The sequence below is a fragment of the Lepisma saccharinum genome, chromosome 25 (assembly GCF_977018435.1).
Source record: "Lepisma saccharinum chromosome 25, izLepSacc3.1, whole genome shotgun sequence".
Taxonomy (NCBI): Eukaryota; Metazoa; Arthropoda; class Insecta; order Zygentoma; family Lepismatidae; genus Lepisma; species Lepisma saccharinum.
In genome coordinates this window covers 16,406,846-16,433,713 of record NC_139253.1, presented here as the reverse complement: position 1 = coordinate 16,433,713, position 26,868 = coordinate 16,406,846, and the positions used below count along the sequence as shown (strand labels likewise).

Below are 26,868 nucleotides of genomic sequence, written 5' to 3'. Positions count from 1 at the left end.
GCCGTTTAATTTACAGTTAACGAAAGATACCTGACTGGCGTAAATTCAGCAAAGGCTGCAGGTAAAATATTTTCAAACGGTAACCATGGCAACAAAACCCAACGATATTTCTCGCAACGTTTAGCAATTTCCTAAATTTAATTTTTGTTATTTAGCGTCGCTTTTCTTGACACTTTTGGCTAATCGCGACGATGAGGATGATGTGATTAAATTGATGAAGGGAACTCACAAAGAACAACCATGTCCAGTCCCGAATTAGAACCTGGGACACTTAGCGTCATAGCGCCCTGTGCTAAACATCCTGCCATGGAGGTTCGGCAGAAATTTCGTTACATTTGACACAGTATGGATATAGCAATGAGCTAACTCAATTATATCAGTTTATGCTTAGAAAGAAAGGTGTTGACTAACCCCTTGTAAATTTGATGATGGTATTTTATTTTTTGTATCTACAAAACCATCCATATTATCAAAACTAAATATTTTCTTTTATCATTGTAAGTGTAAATATATAATTTCGTTAGTTTCTCGTTCAGTATTTTAACTGACAACTGTTCGTATTTAAATAGCCCAGAACTCCCAACTTTCACGAACCTAAATAAAAAATCAGAAGGTTGCAAAACGTTCTCAGATCTCGTATACAAATATAGAAAACGTCACCAGTGTCTTACAAAGGGGAACACCCATCTTACAAAACGAGAGATTTCCTTGTACACCGTACTATAGAGAGGGTTAAAGTAACGAATGAAGCGAAAATAAGAAAAACAAACCATTTTAGGCAAGATTATGTAAAATAGACATTTATGGGCACTACAAAAATTACCAACATTGTATATGCACTTACCATTTTGCTTTATTCAGTTTTTAATAAAATTTCATTCGATTTTTTTTTATTTACTCAAAATTTCGGGAGCGGCTGCAGCCCCCATGTGCTCCCCCTGCGTACGCCAGTGGTGACAACACGACTCTCGAGGCGACTACAACAATTCATATCCCTTCTCTTATATGTGCGACCTATTGGTAAGGTTACGTTGTCCAAATTTGGCTCGACTCGACAAAAATACACTTAGCCTTGGTTCATTCAGCACAAACCGGGATGATCAATATGTGGACTTAATTTAAACCTTTTTGGCCAAAAGACTCTTGAATACAGCACGTGGTCCTCAAATATTTTGGGTAAGCCAGGAATGATGATGCATGGATGAGAGCCAGGAATTTGAACACCTCTCGGCAGATGCACAAGGCCACCGCGGCAAGTTCACTTCTTCACTAGAAAGGAATAATTGGCCTCGAGCCAAACCGACAGAGACTGAGGAACATATAAACAGTGTGACTCATGTCATAGAGGGTCACGAGTTTCTGACTCACTTCAAGCTCGAGAGAGTTGCTGCTATTGATGTGTGAAGATGACTTGACACGTCGTGGTCGTCACATCCATACACAGCAATAACAGGAATGGGCGGTACAATCAAATCATGAATTCACTACCTATGTCTTGAATCTTGATGACTGATCTTATAGCCTGATTAAGGCAAGATTTAGCGGCTGGACCTTTAGCCAATGCCAGCGAAACCGTTTTCAAAATTTTATCTCCTTTCGACAAACCGCTATGACACTCCAGTCTGAAAAATCACATCTGCTTAGAATTCCTTCTAGAGTCGTTTTCACGTTCAGAAGAGACAACGGCGCTTATGGAGAAACCGCACAGTGTTGTCAATACGGCGCTAGCTCATGTCGCCGGGAAATGATGACCTTCCTTCACAATGAAGGTGTTACGTATTTTGTATATATAATGATAATTATATGTAATTATTAACATTAATATTATACTGTGAACGTTGCAGTTACCCTTTTTACTATGATCCATTGCGATCACTACACACGCGAGTGTAATGCACGAATATGACACTTCAGAAATCACTTAAAAAAGTAAAAATCACTGAGAGCTCACACAACTGAAAACACTTTTTCGGGAGAGGGAAAAAGTCTAAACAGACCAAAGCAGATCTCTCTCACTCAAGTAAGGGGACCCTGGCACATGGGTTAGATTCAAGTTGCAACCCAAACAAACAAATGAGTTATGGCCCAGGTGAACTGATAAGACGCGAATGACTCAAGCAAGGCATGTCATATTTCTATCTTGAAGCCCCATATTTTGTCACGTGTTGGAAAGCCTTTCAAAGGTTAATATGGTGTCTATGAATTTATGTGTACGTTGGAAACTGAAAGGCGATCTTCATTTCAGTATTAATGTCGACAGTAATGTAAACGAAAACAACGTGTATTTGCGACAACACTAATGTTGATCACAACAGCAGCATTGGAAATAATTGTCAATTATTAAATTTAAGTAATTTCAATTCTATTATAACAAACTGCATGAAGTTCATATTTTTACTGAATGGAAATAAAATAACAACTGGAAAACTTTGTGGTGATAGCCGGAATGCTGCGGTGAGTCAGCTCAAGATGGCCAGACAACGTCTCCTTACTTCGCGCGCGGTTCGGGTTAAAAAGAAACTCCAAATGCATGGAAGTAATATTTCTGGGAACCTTTGAGTGGTTATAAAAAATAATTTCATTATTTTCTCCACAACTTTGTCGCTGGAAGTTTTTACTTGGAATTACAGAACAAAAAAATGGCCAGCGACGACATTTTCTACTGCACGAATATAAAAAATCTCCACATACTTTATTTGAATATTTTTTAATGCAAATATGCTTTAAAGTATTGATAAATTCTGAGTACCACCGTCACCTATGACAATTAAAAAACAGTGTCAATTTTTTTCATAATGAAAGCTTCAATTTTACGGCATGTTTCAACGTTAGGAATGAAAACAATGTAAAAATTGTGTTTTCACAGAAAATTTGCGTTTTTAATTTATCTAAAATTATGTAAGCAAGTTACCATTTTTTTGTGTTCACCATCGTATTCTCTACAAAATTTCCTGCAAAACTGCAGGTACCGATTTTACTTAAACTAAATTTGTAAATCCAGAAATTTGACAACAGCGCGCTCGTATTTCCCATAAGAAAAGCATTGCCCATAAGAGCCCATTGTGTCTTCTGAACGTGAAAACGACTCTAGTACATTCATGCGAATCTTCGTGTTGTTATCTTTCGCTGCTTAGTAAATTTTGGCAGTAGTTTTGGGGCTACGTAATCCTACTAAGCTATTGAGAATATATAGACAACAGTGAAATAAAAATCACACCAAGAGTCTCGTGAATGCTCAAGGAGGAATTCTAAACAGATGTAATTCTTCATTGGGGCTCCCGCTTAGCCAAGTGGTAGTCGACCTCCGTGGTTAGCAGAGCGCGCTGCAACGCCAGGGGTTCCGGGTTCGAGTCCCGGGTAAGGCATGGGTATTTGTGTTTGTCCAAAAACGTGAAAAACTGAGAATACTGTAAAAATTGAAAAGTGTAAAAGTTGAAAAAGTGTGAATGACGGGGGATACCACGCGTAGGGGTATTCCTTTATATAAAAAAAGTGGTTAGCGCTCTCGCCTTTGGTGCGAGCGGTCCCGGGTTCGATTCCCGGTGGGTTCCTCCAAGTCGCGGGCTTCGGTCACGAAAGCCAGAAAAACAGCGGCGATGGAATCCGATGCGCTGACCACGCGTCACCCAATGAAAAGCCGCTCTGGCAGGCCCTGGCCCTTCGAGGGCTGTTGCGCAACGGAGTTTAGTTTAATTTTTCAGATTTTGGAATATCGCAGCGGTTTTTCGAAAGGAGAGAAAATTTCGAAAACGGCTTCGCTGGCGTTCGCCAAAGGTCCAGCCATTGTGATCTAAGCAATTCCTTATTTTATTGTTGCTTCAAGCTACTTTTGCGAATAGTTGCAACAGCGGTGAATTTGTTATTTCGATGGCGTAGTGGTAACGTAAAATATAGATCCAGTCCCTATTAGCCTATCTGTGCATGAAGTGGACTTAAAGTAAAACTCACTTTCGTGCGGAAATGGTATGCCTAAGGGCAACAATATCAGTGGTAATAATTCTGATCTTGCTGTTGGAAACATAGATTCCTGCTTTAAAAGCCCTTTCTATGGTTTCAGTCATTCCGTTAAATAACTTTTAGATACAGATCGTGCTAATAGAAGCAATTTAATTTACATTCAGAAAGGTATTTTTCTCTGTTTGCAATCAGTGCGCTTAAAAATGAGTTTTCAGAGGAGTTTAGCGACCGGAAGAAAAGCTGTCGATCTTTTCAAAGCACATGAAAAAAGCTGTGTTCTTGTCTGAAGATGAATTTCTCTTACATCTATGAACGCATTCTGGCTGAGGCACTGGCGTACGCACGATATTATTTTGGAGAGAGCTGAAATTATAAAGGTGGATATCACATAGCTGCGTTTTGGGGCGGGGCAGAATACTCAATAAAATATTTCATAATTACCATTTTTAACCCTCGTTATAAAAGTTGTAAGAAGTTGTAAGAAGACAAAAAAAATTAAGGAGGGTGTTCAGTTACCACTTTGGTTTTTCTCGAGTTATTTACTCCTTTCATTTGAAAATTTTGATTTTCTCACATTTCGGGAGGGGCTGTAAGCCCATCAGCCCCACTCTGCGCACGCCAGTGGGCTGAAGATTTTTGGTGGTTTAAACCAGTGCTTCCTGGTAACTGCCACTACAGAACTTTTAACGAAGGCCAGGAATATTCTCCATTTCTTACATCCCATAAGTTGCCTCACTCCCAGTTGAGGTTAACCCAATGGTACAAATTAGCTACGTACTAATGTTCTATTCACAAAACCACTCACAGAAAACAGTGTGGAAGGGGTGGCATTTTCGTCCATGTTCTAATCGTCAAAGATACATTTAGATAAACACCAATATTTAATTTCATCCACCAATAAAAAAGTCATACACTTACCTTTCGAGGAACTATCTGCAGCTTGGTCATCAACCCACCACGACGGCGTTCCGTACAGAGGGCTCAGGGGAGTTGTCTCCATTTTATTCGCTCCTTGGGATGGACGTATCAACTGCTCTTTCCCTGGAAATTAAATAAATCATCTATCAAAGTCCATTATGTCCCACATAAACATATGTACTAAACTCCAGTGCTCAGGAAGTTACTCTTAGAGGAGAAGGTCTAAATATGGGCGAAGGTTTAAATATGGGTTTTGGAGTTATCAGTGCTCCCGGGGGAACTGGTTATCTGTCAAGGACAAAGGTTGCGGCGCCAATTCGCAAGAGAAAGTGGTGGTTAGTTTCGGCTTTGGACACTGTTATATAATTGCGACCTCCGAAAACTTTTTACAGGTATGTTTTAACTCAGCGTTTTCTGAATTCTCATCTGCATTGTATAGGTTATGATATTAGCGGTACATAAAACAAATGTGGGCTTTTATAATGCCATGATTTGTTTGTGAAAAGTGTACCACAGAGAGCGAAAATAAATTGAAGAAGAAAAATACCGTGATGGTCTAAATATGGGGTCTCATGTTGAGATCACATTTTCAACAAATATTTGGATGTTTTTATTAATTTCCATTTTTCCCATTCCGCGTGATTTTCAAAACAACAGATTATTCATAAATATGAATTTTATAATGTTTTAGCGATAAATGACTGTTTTTTAAAATTTTAATTGCTTTTTGTGATATTGCCACCAGTAGCTCATATTTAGACCACAATTTTGAAATACATCATTTTACCATTTTTGGAAATAGCTTTTTCTTTTTTCTTTAAAAAAATTGAGACTTTCTATACTTTGGAATGCTATTACATTTAAGTATATATTTCATAGATATGCATTTTAAAGGCAGGTGATATATTATTTTTTCCGCCGAAAATGACAACATAAAAAGGGGGACCCATATTTAGACCTTTTCCTCTAAACGTAACCGAGTTAAAGTTTACAGATATTTGGCTCAAAAAGTAACTGTGATACAGTTACTCATTTTGAAAAGTAATTTCTGCTAGGAATTTTTTTGCAAAGATATTAGACCCAATTTATGATCATTAATTGCAATATTTATATTACTACAATAAACAAATTATGAGACAAGGAGTCGGGTTTGCTTGAATGATCATTCATTTTACACACCCAAAACACCGATATGCACTTAGAAACGACAACTTGTAATACAGAGTGAAAGTTCTAAAATTAGCATACCTTTTGATTCCTTGTCATAGGCGATTCCACGAAACTCTTTTCACCTTAGCATCCACAGAAGACACATAGTTGCGAAATTTAGCTCTTCCCCACGTTACATATTTTCAAATAAACAATCTAATTGTCGTGAAGTAAATGTTTACGACGTTATTTCTATTGCAATAAAAAGCAACTCTGTCACAGTTATTTAATTTTAAAAGTAGACAGTTACATATAGAATTTCTAAAAAAGAAAGCTACTTCGAACACTACCAAACTGATATAAGTATTTCATGGCAACTATATATAATAACATACGGTTTTTTCACCAAGATTTGAGGGGTGTAAGGGGTGACCTTCCACGTAGTACACCCGATTGTCAACCTTACTTCCACGTAGTACACCCTGGACTGCATTTTGCAGACGAACGAGGCTCTGGCGACTGGTCCCATGGCCAGTATAATTATTTGTGTTGTCCTGTGTTTTGTCCTTGTGTGTGCCTCTTTACAGCCTCAGCTTTTAACCGAAGTCAGAAGATTTTAATATTTTAGTTACAACACGACGTTACAGTTGTTATTTTTGTTCTAGTAAGGGGCTGGACCCCGTATACCGTGACGTATAGCCTAAGTGCTGACGCATCCGAAAGTTTTAATTCAAATTCAAATTCACTAAGACTTGACAGGCCAAGAGGGCCTCCCGATGGCGTAGTGGTAGCGTTGTCGTCTTGTAATCAAGGGATTCCAGGTTCGATACCCGGTGGAGGCACATAGTGCTTCGGATCCCACTTTAAACTGTAGGTCCAGTTACCGATTAGCCTTACTGTGCATAAAATGGACTTAAAAAAATCCAAAATCAATCAATTGACAGATCAAGTAGTGCCATTATCGCTTCCGTTCTAATACTTGAGTTTATTGATGAACAGTAACAAATAGCCATGACAGTACATACTTTATAACATAAGAGGAAATTCTTTCCCAGGTTGTGAACAAATTGAGAAATATTGAGACTGGGAAGGAAAAAATGCAGGGGCACGGGGGATTCAACCTTCAATTCGAACACTGGGTTTGACTAAGAAATATCTGTCGATTCATTGTGATATTTAAAATATTATAATTACTGACATTCCCACTTTTCCCACAGAACATTAGTTCTGAATTGTTTTGAAAATCAAGCATTTGCATAATTTTAAAGGAAATTTGGACTTGATAAGTGTCAGTCGGTACTTGCGTACGCAGGGAGAAGTTTCCTCCAGAAGTTTCGAGAAAATCAAAAATTCCAAATGAAAGAAGTAAAGAACTCGGGTAATACCAAAGTGGTAAATGCAAACTCGCCGTAAAATGATCTCCTATTACCATTTTTGTCTTTGAACAACTTTCAAAACGAAAGTTAAAAATAGTAATCGAAAAATATTTTATACATAGTGTATCCCGCCTCTACATAGAACGCAGCTATTTGATGGCTACTTCACAATTCCAGACTCGTCCTAAATAAATCCTGTGCACGCTTAATGACGGTCGGCATTTTGTGTACCCGGGATGATACCCAGACTCAGTATCGGTTCAATCAACAACACACGTCTTCTCGATGGCGTAGTGGTAACGTCACCGCCCTGTAATCAACGGATCCCGGGTTCGATACCCGGTGGAAGCACGTAGTCGTTGAGATCCCACTTTAAACTGTGGGCTCAGTCCCGATTAGCCTATCTGTCCATAAAGTGGACTTGAAAACTCAAAACTCAATCAACAACAACCAAAGAATTTACCAAAATTTAGATATGTTCCTGTGGTAACATCACCGCCTTTTAATCAACGGATCCCGGGTTCGATACCCAGTGGAAGCACGTAGTCGGTGAGATCCCACTTTAAACTGTAGGTCCAGTCCCTATTTGCCTATCTGTCCATAAAGTGGACTTGAAAACTCAAAACTCAATCAACAACCGAAGAATCTACCGAGTTCTAGATATGTTCCTTAACTACTTAGTGAATGACTGTAAAACTTACCACTTGTCGGATTGTAAATTCTAGCATGTACTCCACGAAAATCATGCTGGTACTTACATTTCAGACTAATACACGAGGGAATGCATCAAGATGAAATCTTAAAACCCACTCACGTCAATGAACTGGCACATTCCTAACACCGAAAGAATTTGCACATGCACAATACATACGAGCTCCACACACACTTACATTACCTTAAAAGACAGATGACATATACATACACTTGCCCTTGACATCCGATCCACGGTGCATCTTATTGGAATGGTTACCCATTAAGACGCTCTCTGGTTCCTTCCTTTCACAATATTTCCTGGGTTCCACACTGGTTCATGCTAACACTTCACAGAGAAGCCGTAAGGCGACAACGTGCGGTCATTCAAGGCACCAAACCTTTGTCTGGACTCGCACCCTGACTGCAATGCTAACACACAGACGCCGCCTGAATAGCAAATGCTCAAACGCATTGCCGCCGTATCGAACATGGACACTCACTATCCTCAGAGGCGTGACAAATGATTTTCCCTACTTAACAAAAAGGCTACCAGTTTCCCAGTGAAAGTTTTATCAGATGTTCAACCATTTTGTATTGAATTTGCCATCAAGAAGGGAAACAAAAGCCTGTTTCGTTACGGTACTGCAGAAACTGCACCGAATTTGCGCCCACAATGAGCACGATGACGTAAGCATTATGTCATTCCATGATTATCATCTTCGGTTTCTAAGGTGCGGTCATGGTTTAATGACTTTGCACACACAGGAATGCCTGAAGGGAAAGTCTACAGGCAATGAACTGTAAGCAAAGTGCAAAAAAATTCTTACCGGAAAGAACAGCAAGAAACTCGTTTTGCAAGTGAAAAGTCGTTGATTGTATTATACTACACAAAATCAAATTGTGTGTGTGTGTATGTATCACTGACATGGACGTCGGCAAGAGGGGATCGAACAGGTCCCTGGATGACCCCTGGAAATTAGTATCCTTCATTTCAAGTTACAAAGAAGCAAAAAGCTTAACTATTATTTCCATCGTTAACAGCAAAAATAATTCTCATTAGTTAGTATTCGCAAAGATGAAAGTAAAAATTGCATTAGATCGACAAAAATAGCGTAAACACAGGAAGCAGATTTTCCTATTCTACCATTTAATGCAAAGAATAGATGGTTCAACAATTTTCAAAATTCCAAAAATTATAGTTTTATGTGAGAGGTCGCACTACATGAAGTTTAAGAGTAAAATTTTCCCGTAACTTTTAATATATTTTCTTGAACGAGGTGGGCAAAAGTTAACAATAAACTACAATAACTATAAAATTCAGTGCCATAACTTCATGAAATGTAATAATAATAATAATAATAATAATGGAAAATGGTAGTGGTGAATGTCAACTCATCTGAGGGATTGAGTACCAAAATCTCCCCATTTATGTAATAAGAATATATTTGGAATGAAATTGGTTTATTTTATAAATTTATAATAGTTATTATTGTAAAATAACACTTATAACTGTGACAATAATAAATATTATTATTATTATTTCTACTAATCAAGTTTTATCAACGGCCTGATCCCCTTCCTTACAAACATTTCAGGCGACACACATGATCACTGTGGATGACAGAGGGGAAAGGATGTCGGAAGCTCCCATCCCAGCAAACAAAAATCCAGATAGATATATGTACATTTAGTTCAAATGTGCAGTTCGTTGTACATTTAGGCGCATATGGGGTCGTGAGGTTGATGAAGGGTCACTCGCAAAGAAGACCCCCCCCGCCCAGGCCGGGATTCGAACCCGGGGCCCATGGTGTCGTAACGCGTTATGATAACCACTCCGCCATATGAGGACGCACCGTACGAATACAGGAAGCATATTTAGAATTAATGTGTTTCGGGGCAATGTCTAAACGCAGGACTTGATAACCTTCACCCAACACCCAAGAAAGATCACGCATCAAAGGAGAGTTTTATGCAGGCGCCTTCCTACAGAAAACGACTTGAGCTTCCAGCAGAAACCAATGCTGATGACACCGCATTGACGTCAATACCGTTGAAGGATTCACCTTCAGGTTATTCACACATCGCATTCCTTGAGGACGTCCATTGTTCCAAAACACAACCGTCTGCACTGAAAATAACATCAGTGTCCCCAAATAGGTTGCTCGTTTTGAATGAGTTAAATAGATGATTCTCAATCGGGGGTACGTGAACCGCAGGAGGTGTCAAAGCAGTCCTGGGCAACCCGCCGTATTTGTGAAAGAGCGCTCTTGTATGCACAGTCACCGGCAATAGAAATGGACACCTACGATCGTGAAACACTCGACCTTCGCAATGCTCTTTGTTTGCTGTCTAGCTCTACGGCAATAAGTGGATTTTAATAGCAAAGTTTTCAATCATAAGTTCTGCAACCGCCGTAGAATTAAGCAACACACATAACTCCAGGCAGGGAAGTAAGTATTTCAGGATCTAGGTGTCCTATTCTTATTGCCGGTGACTGTACATACGTGCAGCGAATATTAGCTGGGTGATATTTTGTCGAGTCTTAGAGTTAGCTGCTGGGTTGCTCTTATGGTTTACCATGATGACAAGGAGACAACTGGTTCATGCTTTGCGAAAATTTTGCTAGCCGGGGGGGATACCGTCCGCCTGCATCTTGCCTCACTTCTAGCACTGCATACGAATGGACTACAGAGAGAGGTACGGTACTACACCGGACGAAAGGGGGAGTGAGCGAGGCAGAAGCGGTCGCGTTCGGAAAATTGGAAACAACTCAATCATCTGATTGACATGAAAGGTATATGTATGATCATTATTTTCAATGTTTATATATGAATCAATTTATGAATATGTTGTATATTATGAACTTTTTGTATGTGGTTGAGTGTAAGAAAAGGCATGAGCCTTAATCTCCGCCACAAATAAATAAGACAAATAAATAACAGTGTAGTGGGCAACGCACAGCGGATCCTGGACCAGCTCAGTGATCGACTTTCGGACTCGCCACCGAAGTTCCCGGTTTCCAATCTCGGCCTGAGGTTGGGTATTACTTGTGAGTGTATCTTCATCAATTTCACCTAATCATACTCATACTCATCATCGCGACTAGCCAAAAGTGGCAGAAAAGCGACGCAAAATAACAAAAAATTCAAGAAAGAGAAAAAGAGACGTGAGAGCAGATGGAGAACAAGGCGAGAGAGAGCAAAAGGAATGGGGCGAGAGGGAGTCAGTCATAGATAAAAATAGAAACAAGGTGGGGGGGGGGGAAGAGTTACATCATAGCATGGCAAGCAATGCACACGTTCAAGAAGAATTACCCATCCAACTTTCGTAGTTTTAGTAACAAGAGCACCGGGTAAAACATTCACCGAATTCAATTTATTGGACACACCACTAGAATGACAAACGTTACTGCAGTCCCACCTGGATTTTCTTATGCACCACCCATTCTCGACTCTCGAGCGCCAACTCTTTTGTTTTCTTTCCGTCCCGAAAGTTTGTTGAGGCGGGAGACGAAATCGATACTCGGGAGGAGCCAGCTACTTGTGTCACTTGGGCGAAGAGCAATCACTTCGGAGCAGAGATCGGCAGCGGCTGGCTCCATCCGAGCGAGGCGGAAACGGCGTCCCACGGCAGGAAATAAAGCACCAGATACAGCCGTGTAATCTGTCACTGCACGCGAATGCTCCTCTTTATGTGAACGAAATAAAGTATGCAGGGAGTTGAATAGAAATCGTGACGCACTAGCAGCGGGTTGGATCCTCATTGGGGATATTTCGCAACACTACTGAAACTTATGACATTGGTAAAAGTATGACATTTCACACCAGCAGCTAAAACTGTTATTTAGCGTCGCTTTTCTGCCACATTTATCTAATCGCGAAGAAGAGGACGAGCGATGATTCGATGAAACTGGTGAAGGGACACTGACAAAGAACACCCATGCATAGACCGGCATTCGAACTCCAGATCCCGCTGTGCTAACCACTCGCCACGGATATCAGGCTGTCAGCAGCAGCTAAAAGTGGTGCTGATAGAATCAGTAGGCTAGTGAGTGTGCGTAATTTGCATTATACAGTCCTTGGTTTGGTTTGATTTGGTTTTTTAAGTCCACTTTATGCACAGTAAGGCTAATCGGGACTGGACCTACAGTTTAAAGTAGGATCCGAACCACTATGTGCCTCCACCGGTTATCGAACCCGGGACACCATGATTACACGGCAACGACGATACCACTGCGCCATCGGGGAGTCCCACATTATACAGTCCTGGATGGTACATACGCCAACACACTGCTGAGAAGGAACGGGGCGCGGTGGTCCAGTTGGTCTATGAGTTCAGACGCCAGAACCTCGTTAGCCTGTAGTAATGCAGTTTACGGGGTGTACTACGTGGAAGTGAGGATGACATTTCGGTGCTTATGGGAAACCCAACCCCTAAAATTTGGACTTTACATAAAATCCACATGCTGCCATTATTTTTAAAACTTGTATAACTTTTAATCTAACAGTACTCTGGATTCTGAAAATAAATAGAGCAATTCCAGAGGTAACAGACTGACACTTTATATATATATATATATATATATATATATATATATATATATATATATATATATATATATATATATATATATATATATATATATATAGTATTTGATTCATAAAACATAATGCAAAAATATGACACAGGGAATTTATAAGTAGTAGTTTTACTTCTTGCATAGCAAAATATCTTCAAATATATTCTGCCAGCACTGTATGAAAATAAATTTAAAGGTAACAAACAGATTGACACAAATGGCAACCTATGATCTGAATTTTCTCAATCAAATTTAGTGGAATTGTACTTGGTAAGGCAATTCTTTACAGACAATTTTTGCAGTTTAGAAACCGCAATCTAAAGATGTTCTTTATAAACAATGTACAGCACATTGCTCCCATAGCTATACGGTCCTTGGCCTATCTCCCGACTGCCAGTCCCCCTCCCACAATCCTACCTAGAGGTGTGGAGATCTTCAAACGGTAATGGGGTGACGTGGGGTCAGCACGTCGAACCCTCAGCCGTTATAGGAGATTTTCATGACCGGGTTACGCTACTCACTCGTAGCTCCCCAATTTTCTCACGATGGTGGGTTGCCACCGATCCAAAACACAGGCCGAATACAAAGAGACTGAACCCAGGCGGACTCGAACCCATGCCGTACCGCTCGGAGTCCAAAGCACAGCGCCTTAGACCGCAAGGCCACGGAGGAGGACCACATTGCTCTTCACTAATGTACAATTTAGACCATCAAGGTTGCCTGACATTATTCTGGAATTGCTCAATAAATATATTCATTATTAGCCTAAAGAGAAAGCAGATCAACATCAATTAAAAAAATAAACCCTCACAATAATAAATGAAACATGCAAATAAACAAAGGATTCCTACCTGGCGCGTCAACTTCCTGGCCATTATGCCTCAACCTAGCTTCATTCCTCTCGGCGCTTCCCAAAGAGTCGTCCGAGAAAGTCTCCAAAAGACTGCTGCTGCTGTGACTAGCCTTCAGCGCCTCCGTCGATGGCTTCTGACGACAGCCGCCTTCTTCCGTGGACACAGGCGGTGCTGATGCTTCCGGTGCCGAAACCTGAGGTTCTCGTATCTCTGCTGGGGACACCAAATCGTCCATCTTCCCCTCGGACCCTTCCTCACCGTTGGTGAGGAGAGAGGAGACGGGCAACGAGCATACATCAAGGGACCGTCCTTCGTCGGGCATATCAGGATTTGCATACACCTGCAACACAAGAACGCAAAGTGCTCAGCGGATCATGATTTATGGGCTATAACACTGCTCTTGCCATGCTGCTAATATACTTGTCTACGCTGCAAGAACTACAATTATCCTTATTCGTGAATATCCTGAGCTATCGGTGAGATCGCAATGATAAGGATCACAGCAAGTTAATCTGAAAAAGTTCATCAAGTTTGCATCATAGCCAAGAGCAATCAATCATTTTAACATGAAGGTCAACCACAACCAGTAAAACGTCATATCATTCCGTCAAAGACTTAAGTGGTTAGATACTTGAGTGTGCGAGGTTTATACACTATACTCCATCCGTGTAAGAACGAAATCAATGTAAAAACACATGACTTCTAAAAAAAATCCTATTTGTTGTTCGAATGGCAGCTGTCAGTAGCGTCGGCGGAACTCCGAGATTTGCATTATAATTGTATGCAATGTCAGCTGAGGATTTACACTAAAATGTCTTCTCTTGTTCCTTGACCAGAAAATGAGGCTTCTGCGTCTTAAAACCGTTTCAGGCCATTGGTGGGAGGAATACCAGTTGCTTAGAGGCCGTTTTTTCCTTCTTTTAGTCACAAGTGCCTATCTCGAAGTTAACTGCTTTTTGGGTGCCTAATCCGGGAAAATGATGAATGTTCATCAATTTTAGTGCCTATTCTGTATTTTCGTATTTCCTCATTCTGATTGATTGATTTGCTTTATTTTACTTCGCTTCTTGTGCCACTTTTGGCTAATTTGCGAAGATGGAAATGAATGATGATATGATGAAATTGATGAATGGACACTCACAAACATCCATACATAGACCAGGTTTCGAACCCGGGATCCATGGCGTCGTGGCGCGATGTGCTACCCACTCCCCCACGGAGGCGGCTCTCATGATTTTGATTATATTAACTTCATTCTTACAGTGAATGTACAGTAGTTTCAGCTGATATAATCTAGACTTCCAAGTAAATTACATCAATCAACTTTCACATATATGACACACAAATGGATACTATTACTGTTGTGCACGTCTGTCATAGAATAATATTAATAAAAGTATTGAGCTGGTTTTAGTGTCCTAAAATTACAATGCGATAAACGAACAGAGAACCGAAAATACTATCAATATATTGTAATATATTCACACATTGAAAGAAGACAAAACGTTTAAAAAGAACTGAAAATTACAACCAAAATAAACTTGTCAATAATAAAACTAGAAAAGTAAGAAAGCATGGCGAAGTATATTGTTATAATTACAACCCACGAGTCTTCAGAAATAACCTAACTTTTTATCTATCAGAGGCCTTCAGATTACACTTCTTCCAGCAAAAACACGGGAATTGCAAAAAATCAAGAAAACACACTATTTATACAACTGCAAAAAAATATCACAAAAAATATCCTCTTTGAATTCACATCATGAAGTAGTAAATTAAGTAAAACCGTGCATAAATCTTGCAAAAAGGACTCCATGATGTATGAAATTAGATCTTTAAACATCTTCCTTACTACAGAATAATAGATTAATTCCACCCAGCACTCGTGTGTTAAACAACGCTGCAAACTCTCGTGGGCTGGAGCTAACCTGGCAAGACGCCATATTGACTTCATACAAGAAATCCTGTATGGAACTCCTCTTCCCGCATTCCTTGACCTTCTCCGTCGTGTGAATGCTGTCTGCGTTGGGCACTGCAAAGCCTGCTGCTTTGGTTGAAGCTCCTTCCAATCAAATAATATATTAGGTTTATCATGTGCTTAAAATCGGTATTTCATACTTGGGTTAATCCATCCAATTATCGAATTATCGGTTAATAGGTTTCCAGACAAATCAAAACATGTTTCATGACTTTGATAGTATTATTTGTCTCACTTGCAGTGGAAAGTGATGGTGGTCACCACAGCATACGGATATCTACGCATTTGCATCGTCTTGTTGATCAATATCTCTGGATTTGATTTTGAATTGATCTGATTTTTGTTATTTCACGTCACATTTGGCTAATCGCGACGTTGAAGATGATTGATGATATGAACACCCATACCAGGTCGGGATTCGAACCCGGTACGGCTAGCGTCGTAGTGTAATGTGCTAACCATTCCGCCACAGAGATCAGCTCTGAATGAGTGACACATGCAGGTCTAATATAAGTGATATTGCATCATTTTCAATTTACCGAGTACAGTACGGTGTCGCGCAATGTCAGTTCTCATTGACGCTCGTACCAGCATATATACAGCCTCAACGGTGCATGCTACGTTGAAAATTCAAGCAGATTTTATTGAACACCCCATATTTCCAACAACTTTCCCCTCTTTCCATTTTTCGCCATCTGCACTAATAACGCAGTTGTCCTATGGTGTCCGACTTTTGAAACACCCTGTACATACCTATACAGATTGTCAAAATTTGAAGTATTATTATTTCATGGGCTTAGTCTGACACTATTTTGGATGCTACCGTTGAGTTCTGGCACCTCCAAGCCATAAGGTTTGATCCCAAACATGATCGAATACCTGAAAGGGTTATTTTTAGACTTTTCGCGGCCATATCTAATATTATTTGATAAAGTGGGTCTTTTTAATTTCTTACTATCATAATACAGTTATAAACTGCAAATTAGGTGAAAATAAGATGTCATGAATGATATATAACTGCAATGAACTAACAGGTTTCAGGTATAGAATACTCGTCATGACCGCCATTACAGACAAACGAGGACTTAAAAACTTGGAGTCTGGGTCGTTTTAGGTTCGGGAATTAATGTAGTATCCGCTCCCCAAAGGGCACGTTCTCCGCCGGAAGTGAAATATTTTTCCATTTTTTCCTTGCTTTCCAACCGCACTAATATGATTTATATCGCAATGAGTATAGGACGAACCAATAGAGGTACTTATGTCCTGATCAGCTAGAACAGAAGTAGAAGAAACTCTATAATGCAAGCAGTACGTATATATACGTACAAGAGTGTCGCTGTAGCGATTGAATTTTGGTCATGTATCAGTCCGCAAACTTTTATCCCCACTAATTTCTTAGATAAGTTGACGCGAACTGTCTGAAGAACACAGGCATCGCAAAAAAGGTTTTTTCTTCAGCTCTGCATCTCGCATATGGTTACTCGACCTTGAAATGTTTATATTTAACTGCTCCTCTTTCATCAGAAAGAAAGAGAGTGGTGTGTGTTTTGAAGTTTAAAGCAAACACTCAGCTTAGAAAGAGATTATCTCTTCATTTTTATTTTGAGAACGAACCTTTTCATCTTTTTCGTACCCTCGCTCTCCTGAGGCTAAGAAAAAGGCTGCTTCCGCTCTCCCTTTATCAAACTTCTTCATCATCTCTTTCAAGGCTCAACAAAACGGAAATTGAGGAAGAAAATGAAGCAATAAGAGAACTCTTGTGGGAACAGAAGTCGGGCTTCCTTCTTTTGAACGTCTGTTTTATTTTCTTTGACCCAATTCCACAAAAATTATCATCAAGCACGTTCCTTTTGCTATCTCATCTTCTAGTTATACCTACAATGTGCGCCATTCTCTTTAAAGTTACCAAATTATCGCACTTGAAATGGTCCAACATTTTTTCTTTTATTTTTCCCTATTCCAAAATCCAATTCTGCACCCCTCTTAAGAAATGACCTACCTAGCGAATAATAATAATTAAGGCAAAAAACTTTTCTTAACGACTTAATGCATTAAACTACTTCGTCGCCAACTCGAGTAATTTCTTAACTGGTATACCCAGTGGAGGCACATGGCACAGTGGTTCGGATCTCACTTTAAACTGTAGGTCCAGTCCCGATTAGCGTTTCTGTGCATAAAGTGGACTTAAAACAACTAGTCAATTCAATCGTCTCGAAATTTAACCTCCAGTATAAGCGTGTTACCGCACAAACTTTCACAGCGCATACAGATGGTTCAAGCAGATGTTTTATGGCGGGACAAGTCCTCGCTAGACGGGATTTTATCCTGAATATGTATGAAACCACGCAACACAGTTTTATAATTGTTGACGTTCTTGATTTTGTTCATTTTACGTCGCTTTTTGGCTAATCGCGACGAGACAGATGAAGGATTTGATTGATAAATTGATTGTTTATTTTGCTTTCTTTTCTGCCACTTTTGGCTAATCGCAAAGATGAAGATGAGTGACGATATGATGAAATTGATGACGGAACACTCACATCGAAAACCCATGCCGGTATTCGAACCTGGAACACTTGGCGTCGTAGCGTGCTGCGATCACCATTCCGCCACCGAGATGAATGAAGGAACAATCTCAAACACACATGGGCAGAGCACGATATAAATCTCACACGGGATTATAGTTAATGGGGGTTCAGGCATCAGAGCCTCGATAGCCTGCACAAATACAGCCCAGAGTGTTCTACGTAGAAGAGATGCTGACACCTAGGTGCCTCCAGCGAAGTTCAACCCTTACATAATCACATAATTACTATAAACAAAATATATTTAGATATCCGCTTGGAACGTTTGAATAAGTCGCACAGTAAAGTAATCTTTGTTTCAATCATGATTTATTATTGTTTATCAAAGTCTCGAGCAAGACCGTGAGTCTCGAACATTAAGTCTCGGTCTCGATATCACCACCTAAGTTCACCGGAAACGTTACACCGAGAATCGCGTTAACTTGCTTGCAGAAACTCTACGTATACAAGAAGAGTCCCGCTACATCTTTTCTTATCTCAACAGCGAATTTTTATTCGAACGCATTTATTTTTTCCCTTCTGGATATTGCGTCCTTACGGTTGCCAAGTTCACCTGACATGTCAAACCTGTAACTGAGCTTCCTCGAAGTTGAGAAATGATGGATTGCTCTCCGTGCCTGCTCGAGATTAACGATCTAAAACTGTCGCGCTGCACCCGGTGAGTGCCAAGCTTCAGACCATTTGAAGCCAGTCCATTCCCTACACACGTTTGACCATATTTTGTGTCTTGCACGATTTACCCTGGAATTCAAACCGGTCCTGAGATCAATATAATCAGTATTTATAATCTGAACACAGCAAGAGACTATTTCTACTCGGGAAATCTGAACCCTATCCTGAAAAGTCAAACCATCATCTTCTTTTCGTTCCAAATCTATTCTCACCATAGACTCGATATCAATAACTTAGCAAAATAGGGAGCGTTAAAATAATCGACATGAAAACACACAAATTCTCATTACATACGAAATTACATACCACCTGGTAGCAATAGCAATTGAATGGAATGAAAGCGTAAAAATCAGACACGTGTTGGCTGACGAGCCTACTAATACACTTTTAAGAACATGCGGCAGGCACCCTTCTCACCAGTAATGACATCTCGTGGTTAAGATTCAAAGTATCACTAAGTATCTTCACGTTAAGACTCGGTTGAACCTTTAGCCGAGCCAACGAAGCCGTTTTGGATATCCTCTCTCCTTTCGAAACACGATATTCCAAAATATGAAATATTACATCTGCTTAGCATTCCTTCTAGAACATTCACGTGATTCTTCGTGTGGTTTGCTTTCGCCCTTGTCTAGATATTTGCAATAGTTTAATAGGCTTACGTAGTCACGAATCTACTGCGAATATCTAGACAACAGCTAAAGGAAACCACTCCAACATTCACGTGAATGTTCGAGAAGGAATACTAAGCTGATCTAATATTTCAGATTTTTGAATATTGTTTATTTCAGTTTTGTTTTTAAATCAACTTTTATGCACACATAGGCTAATTGGCACGGGACCTACAGTTTAAAGTGGGATTCGAACCGGGTACCGATCCCGTGACCCCTTGAATACAATGAGACGACATTACCACTACGTCATCGAGAGATTTTGGAGTATATAGCGGTTTTACGCAAGGAGAGGAACGGCTTCGTTGGCATCGGTCAAACGGTTCAACCGAGCCTTAAGGTCTCAAGACCTCGTCAGTGATGCTTCGATTGATTGATTGATTGATTTAGTTTATTTTACTTCGCGTTTTGTGCCTCTTGGCTAATTTGCGAAGATGGGGATGAGTGATGAAATGATGAAATTGATGAACGGACATTCACAAACAACCAAGCCCGACCGGGATTCGAACCCGGGAGTGATGCTTCGAATATTAAGCACGAGATGGCATTACTTCTGCCGAGGCGTGACAGGAAAATTACTGGCAACGGAATTAAGTTTGGATCCCGGTACTATCCCGAATAATCATGGAAGTTAAGTAACGTTAACTTTGCGGAACTATACTGAACGCAACTCCAACTGGCGGTTGACCTTGAAGGCTATTTCTGGCCCTTTCTGTGCCCCAATCATTTACGGGGGCGTGTGATCCGATGGGTGTCAACAACCTCAGTTGCGAAGTAAAAGCTGAAGGCATCACATAGCTCTCCCGAAGCAACGTTGCCAAGGGTACTTGTTTTTGCCAGTTGTTTTTATATGACTGTGCGTCCGCCTGCATTCCGACCTGTGGGTGGTCCTTCCGGAAACTTCATCATTCAAGACAGGGCGTGTAGTTGTACCATTAACCCCTGCCGATTTCTGGTGCTGACAATACCGTTGCCCGAGAAGACTCTTTCTCGCTTTACTGTACGTTTGGCAACATGTGGTGTACCCAACGCTCATTTGTTTCGTCCCGCGAAGAACGTTCGGTACCCTGTGACGCGAAAATGCCCGATCTCAGTCGAAGAAAATTAAACTGATCGCTGATTCGCTGTTTCCCAGCCGCCAGTTGGAGTTGCGTTCAGTATAGCAAACTACCATCACAAAAGAGAAAAATGATTCAAACTAAATGCACTAGCACACTCACCATTCGAGCTTGCAGCAGTTGGTCATCTGCTGAATGATCCTCCTTGGCTTTTAAGTCACCGGGCACTGAGATGATCTCCTGGATGTTTTCCTGCTCGTTAGGGCTGGAGGAGGCGCTGCCGCTGGTTGTCGAAGCAGACGCGTCTGTCTCTGGAGCCAATTTCGGAAGTTGATGTACCTGATACACGTTGGAATGTAAACATTTGGTTAAGGAAACGAAAAGTGAGGCTTTCGACCAACACACGAATTCAAGGCAGGCTCTCGAGAGTTTCAACACGTCCACGATAAGAAACCACTTAACCCTGCACTTGGGGGTGAGATATGTATACGAGGAAGTGGTGTAAATGGGTAATTAGAGAAATGTTAAGAAATTTCCTCACCACATCTAATAAAGCTCTATTCTTCCATACAACTGTTGCTTTTTTGGACCAAATACTCTAAAAATTACGAAGTAATGTAACTCCAAAGACATGGTGAAATAGCAGAACATACCTTCTGATATAATTATTTTATTTTATTTCAAGGTTAAGGGTATGTAAGACCTTCCCGAATGGAATTGGAATTATAAGTGAAAAGGTTGTGCCCTACTTTTTCCTTGGGCAGATCTCAACAAGCATAAAACAAGGTGAGGTAAACACCACTTCTCTTAAAAAAAAAACACAAAAAAACATAGTTTAAAACACTGATTATCTCCCACCATAAGAAACTTGGTGTTGGGAATGCTGAAATATTCTGTGAGGATATTCAAGCCAGCGTACTCAACAACAAAGTGCCGTTCAATATTTAGCTTCAAAACAAAGGCTTAATTAGGATTTATCTTCGGGAGGCACCCAAAACAAACAAACAAAAACTTACTGTGTTGCAAAATGATTAAGGAAAACTCTATTTAAAAAAAAAAATTGAATGTATTTTACTCTGCATATCAATTGCGATATTCATGCAATTCTATTTTTTTTTGCAGATTGTTATCGAATACATAGCAGAAAATTTACAATTTTTCGCCATGTCTTTCACAGATATTTTGGGGTGCTACAGTTATACTTCCTTCCTTAAAATGATATAAAAAAAGTATATCAACAAACGTCAATGTCTGTCGAATTCGGCACCTCGAAATCTATACAGAACGACTACTTTTGTTTCTGTACACCTTTCATTGCAGAGCAGTGTTGCCAATTTCCGAAAACATCTCGGATTTCAAGTAGAAATTTTGTCAGCCTAGGAAATATTGAAGTAACACTGAAATTTCAATTTATAATACTCTGGGGGAGTCAGAGATCTTAATTCTCTCATTTCTAAAATATGTTCATTTTACATGGCACATTGCGACCAGTTGATCAACCATAACAATCAAATGCAAATTAGCAAGGGAGAGGACACGTTAGTAGATTTTCACACAAGAAAACACCATATTTACAATTCAAATTAGTACTTTAAAGGATATCATAACCAAATCTCAAATTATCCATGTTTTCTAGCTTGATGTAAGTTTGTTCGGGTATCCTTGTCTCGTTAACGTAAGTCTGAAATAAAAAAATAAAAATGGAACATTAAATATTTACTACGTAGGACATTCGTACAATAACTTCCAAACAGAGAAAACTTGAAAAAATATATAAGGTAAGAAGAATGTGTTATTACTAATAACAAAAACGTACTTGTAGTGACTAAACCTTTTTACATAACAACTTTCCGACACATTGTCTTCTTTCTCAGGAGTTATAGACAACGAAACGTATGTCAGTAAGCATTCAATAAACAATTAGTACTAAATACTTACATTGATTTGATTTTTGTTATTTAGAATCGCTTTCCTGCCACCCTTTGACTAATCGCAACGATGGCGATGAGTGATATGATGAACTTGATGATGGTACAATCACAAAAAACACCCATGCCGGGATTCAAATCCAGGAGCCCTGCCGTCGTAGCGCGCAGTGCTAAATACTCCGTCGCGGAGGTCGGCAAAATGTTGTTACAAGCTGCTAATTAATAATTATTATTACAATAAAAGTTCAAAATTGTTAAATTTATGTAAATGTTTAGTACTTAATTGTATATCCAATTGTTAGTTATTATTTGTTGTAACTTGTATTAGTTATTGTAATATATGTTTGTAAACCGGGGCTGACCAGGACTATCGAACAGTCCCGGTACTTCATCCTGCAGAACGTCAATACAAGACACCTATAGAATAAAGACAAATTGCAAAAACTAGGGGTCCCGGGTTCGAATCCCGAATTGGGCATGGATGTTTGTGAGTGTCCATTCATCAATTTCATCATGTCATCACTCATCCCCTTCTTCACAAATTAGCCAAAAGTGGCAGAAAAAAGCGAAGTAAAACAAAACAATCAATCAATCAATCAAATTGCAAAAATCGAACAAAAATAAAAAAGAAAAGAAAACGGGGGAATAGACATTCGCGAAAAAGACATCCTGGTCTTTTTAGGCACAGTACAAAAGCGTATACCTTCCAATGTATGCGGTCGGAGGCTGGGCATTCTTCGGGGTTTCTCCCTTTGAAAAAAAATGTAACTGGTATTTGGTTCCACTGTTTATAACCCCCTGACAAGAATTACATGTTAAATGTATCTAAATGCTAGGTAATTAAAAAGCTCAGTAACTACAGGAACGTTTGTTTGTTACTGGTATTACCACGAATGTAATTTCACAATCTTCTATATTTAAGAAATTTATAATACACTGCAAAATGAAAGAAAATATCTACAAAAATATACAGAATACTAAAACAGGCCATGTAAACTATTAAGACGACGCAAAAATAATAGCAGGCTAATTGCCCATCACCACGTTCATATACTTTGTTTTACACAATGCGAAGTTTTGTAACTAATGCGTTATTGAAGCAGAAGAAAACATATGCACAAATACTTACAAACCAGCAGAAAGAGAAGACTGAACGAAAAGAGTGATGGGAAACATTCCTTCTATTACCTTTGCGGGCAACTGTACTGCAACCGAGAAACTGTACGAGCACGAAAAGAGAATACAGTATATTAGGGTAAAAAAAAATATCTAAAAACTGCTCACCCCATTAAGACTATTCAGGTCCTTCACTTTGTATTTCTTTTCATAGAAATCGAAAGTGATGACTGCATGTCTCTTGTCCACGCTTCTGGACTATAAAGAGAAAGAAAATGCTCTATTAGATACGAGGATAAATCGACTCATAGTAATATAGGTTATAAATTCTACCCAAATGGAACATTTCAAAGGAAAACTCCATTCATTACTTTAATTTAGTTCTTAAGGGTATTAAATATTTATTGAAGTAGATTCAACATGAAAATCCACTATTTGTCGACTTCAAGAAGTTCGATGAATAGTTTCGAATAATAAAAGAATCGTGATGGTCTGCACATTTCTCGCGCATATTGCCAGTTCTAGAATCTCAGCCAAACAATGAATATATTTACGGAATTTGAAAAAATAACCAGATGCGAATGGATTTCTTTCGATTTTACAACTTTACATTCGTTCTTTGAAAGCTGGAGAATAGAAACAAAAAAGCAAAAGACATGGGGAAGAAAGAGGCGGTGACAGAGAAATAGGAAGAGTGCTGACATAAAATTTTGACAGGATGCAGAATGACATAGTAAAAGAGATTGGTGCGAACAAGCTGCGAAAGAGAAGAAGGACAAAGGGAGACATAAAAGAAGAAGAAAAGAAGAGGAGGACTGATTTGGTTATTTTTACTTCACATTTCTGCCACTTTGATGAGTGATGATATGATTAAACTGATGACAGGATGAAAAGAACACCCATGCCCTAGGCGGAATTCCAACCCGGAAACCCTGGCGTCGTACCGCGTCGGTAATCGCGACGATGATAATGAATGGTGATGAGATTAAACACACATTAACAGGTCACAACACAAGTCACACAAATAATTTTACTGGCTGTGTGTTCAGACGCCTGAGCTCAATGGATGATGGTGATATCACTTTCATCATATCATCACTCATCGTCGGGATGAGAGAAAAGTGGAAGGAAAGCGACGCTAAATATCAAAGATCAACTCAAATCCAGACGCCAGAGCCTTATTCGTCTGCAATAATACAATCCTGGGTGTACTACGTCGAAAAGAGTAATATGAGAGAGAGAGAGAGAGAGAGAGACAGACAGACAGACAGAAAGTACATATGCATAAGTTATAGACAGTTTCGCCTGTCACTTCTAATTTACCCATTTATGCTTCCTGTTCGCCAGTTCAAATTCTATGATATATTTGTTGATTTAAATGTAATAATATTTATTGATATAATGTAAACAGAAGATGACGAAGAAAAAAGTTTAGACCTCAAAAAAATTCAAACACCTACATATGTGTATTATCAACGACTAATTTCGACATAAAGCTTTCCTTGTAATTCACGTATATATGTGTGGATTTTAAAGTCTAGTGTAAAATGGCATTCACTCCTGCCTCCAAAACACAACCATATACATATCCGTTTATGCAGAGCTAGTGTTATCACAATTTGACTATTTACTTTACCCAACACTATATCGTACTAACTTATACAAAACACCATGCAATTCTATTCTCATACCGGCATAAACTATCTATAGGTCATACTAAAACTAGAGAAAACAGCTATACAACATATACAACAAGACAAAACCACACACGTTCAATCTGAAAAGTAGAACTTACCAAAAAGTTTCAAAACATCCTTTAAAAAGTTGCTTTGGAAGAAAATAAAAATATGATCAACTATCAGTACAGCAATCATATAAACTATTAAAAAACACTACTTATAAAAGCTTTGGTACGTAAGCATGCGTTAAATTCATACGAAAACGCTAGGAAAAGGCGTGCTTAGTTTTTACTTTAATCGACAAAAATACAAAACCTGGGGCTTATTTTTTTATAACCACAGGACTATAATATAAAAAGGGGCAATTGAATCATTGTGTGATATTTCACTGACACAATCCCATATATTTTTACAAACAGATTCAGTATGATGGTTTGGTGTAAAAATTATGTGTGGAGTAAAAAAATCTTAAAGGGAAGGGTAGGGAAGGGAAGACCAGGGTGAGTTGATCATGTTTGTGTGTTTGATTGTTTGTAGCTCTCAAAAATTATTACTTACTATTTATGAAATGCTACGGGCAATACCTATAGTGTCCTGGATCACTATTTTTTTTCTTTCACTATGCTCCTCAAACTTGAAAAGTTCTTGCTTGTTTTTTGGAAGTGTTAATATTGTCAAACCAACTCGTATATGGGACGAATTGACTATGTGTGCGGGGTTAGTTGACAATATGTGTAATTATACTACTTATATGAGTTCGAACATTTTATTTTAAACAATTTACTGCCTTGAAAATTACAATTACAAAAATGCGATCAAATTAACTATATAAAAACCTAACCTACCCTAACATAATGTGAGCATTAACGACCTAGAGAGCTGCTTGTGACTGCCACATAAGAAAATATACATCATCTCGTATACATCGGAGGTTTTCTCGCTATTCAAGAGGATTTTGGCAGAATTGAAATAAATGTACACCTTATGTGAAACCGTGCTTCAAGCCCTTGAGGAAAACAACGCAGTAAAATAAATGATTTATTATCCATGAATATCGTTTTTAGAGTCGGAGACTCCCACAATCCATAAAACACTTTTTATTATATTATGTTTCGCTTCACTGCTACCACGCATGAAAGATGTTCACGGCGAATAACAATCCTTATATCGCCTCTGCACAGACAGACACCCTCGTGTCGGACAATATATGGTGTATTAACCTTGCAAATCTGGAAGTGTCCTTGATTCGTACATCCACTTCCCGTTTGTTAGATAGTGCATTCTGCGTGAATCGGCGACGTTATATTGTAGAAATAAAAGTTGACACTGTGTAGGTTAGTTTTTGGTAAATGGGATGTAATGTTCTGCAGTTTTCATCCTTATAAAGGATTATGTTGAACAAAGCGAAGCAATGAACCAATCACCTGGTCATTTTATTTCTATCCTAGTTACACTGAAAGTTATGTCAGTTGTATATCCCTCACACTGGTATCACAGTGTCAGTTGCACAGTGGTGCTAATTTTTTGAGATACACTGTATGGACTGAACTCGGAGATTATTTTTACACAATCTTCTATATATATATATATATTAAAAAAATGTATGTATGTGTGGGTGTGTATATTTGTCTGTTCCGGCATAATTCTCTAACGCCTGG

The 26,868-nt window shown here is 39.2% G+C and overlaps 1 protein-coding gene across 6 annotated transcripts in view; it reads right to left on the bottom strand.

Annotated features, from left to right (window-relative positions):
* Positions 1-26,868, bottom strand: part of LOC145978541 (uncharacterized) — a 250,254-nt gene that overhangs the window by 101,062 nt on the left and 122,324 nt on the right. For 5 of the 6 annotated variants that reach the window (XM_083111205.1, XM_083111206.1, XM_083111200.1 and 2 more), the window contains 5 exons: positions 23,700-23,789; positions 22,090-22,168; positions 20,650-20,843; positions 13,524-13,866; positions 4,876-4,998 (listed from right to left, as the gene is read on the bottom strand). In XM_083111205.1, the coding sequence (XP_082967331.1) occupies positions 4,876-4,998; positions 13,524-13,866; positions 20,650-20,843; positions 22,090-22,168; positions 23,700-23,789 (829 nt within the window). The remainder of the gene's footprint in view (positions 1-4,875; positions 4,999-13,523; positions 13,867-20,649; positions 20,844-22,089; positions 22,169-23,699; positions 23,790-26,868) is intronic. The other variant, XM_083111207.1, reaches the window with a different exon arrangement.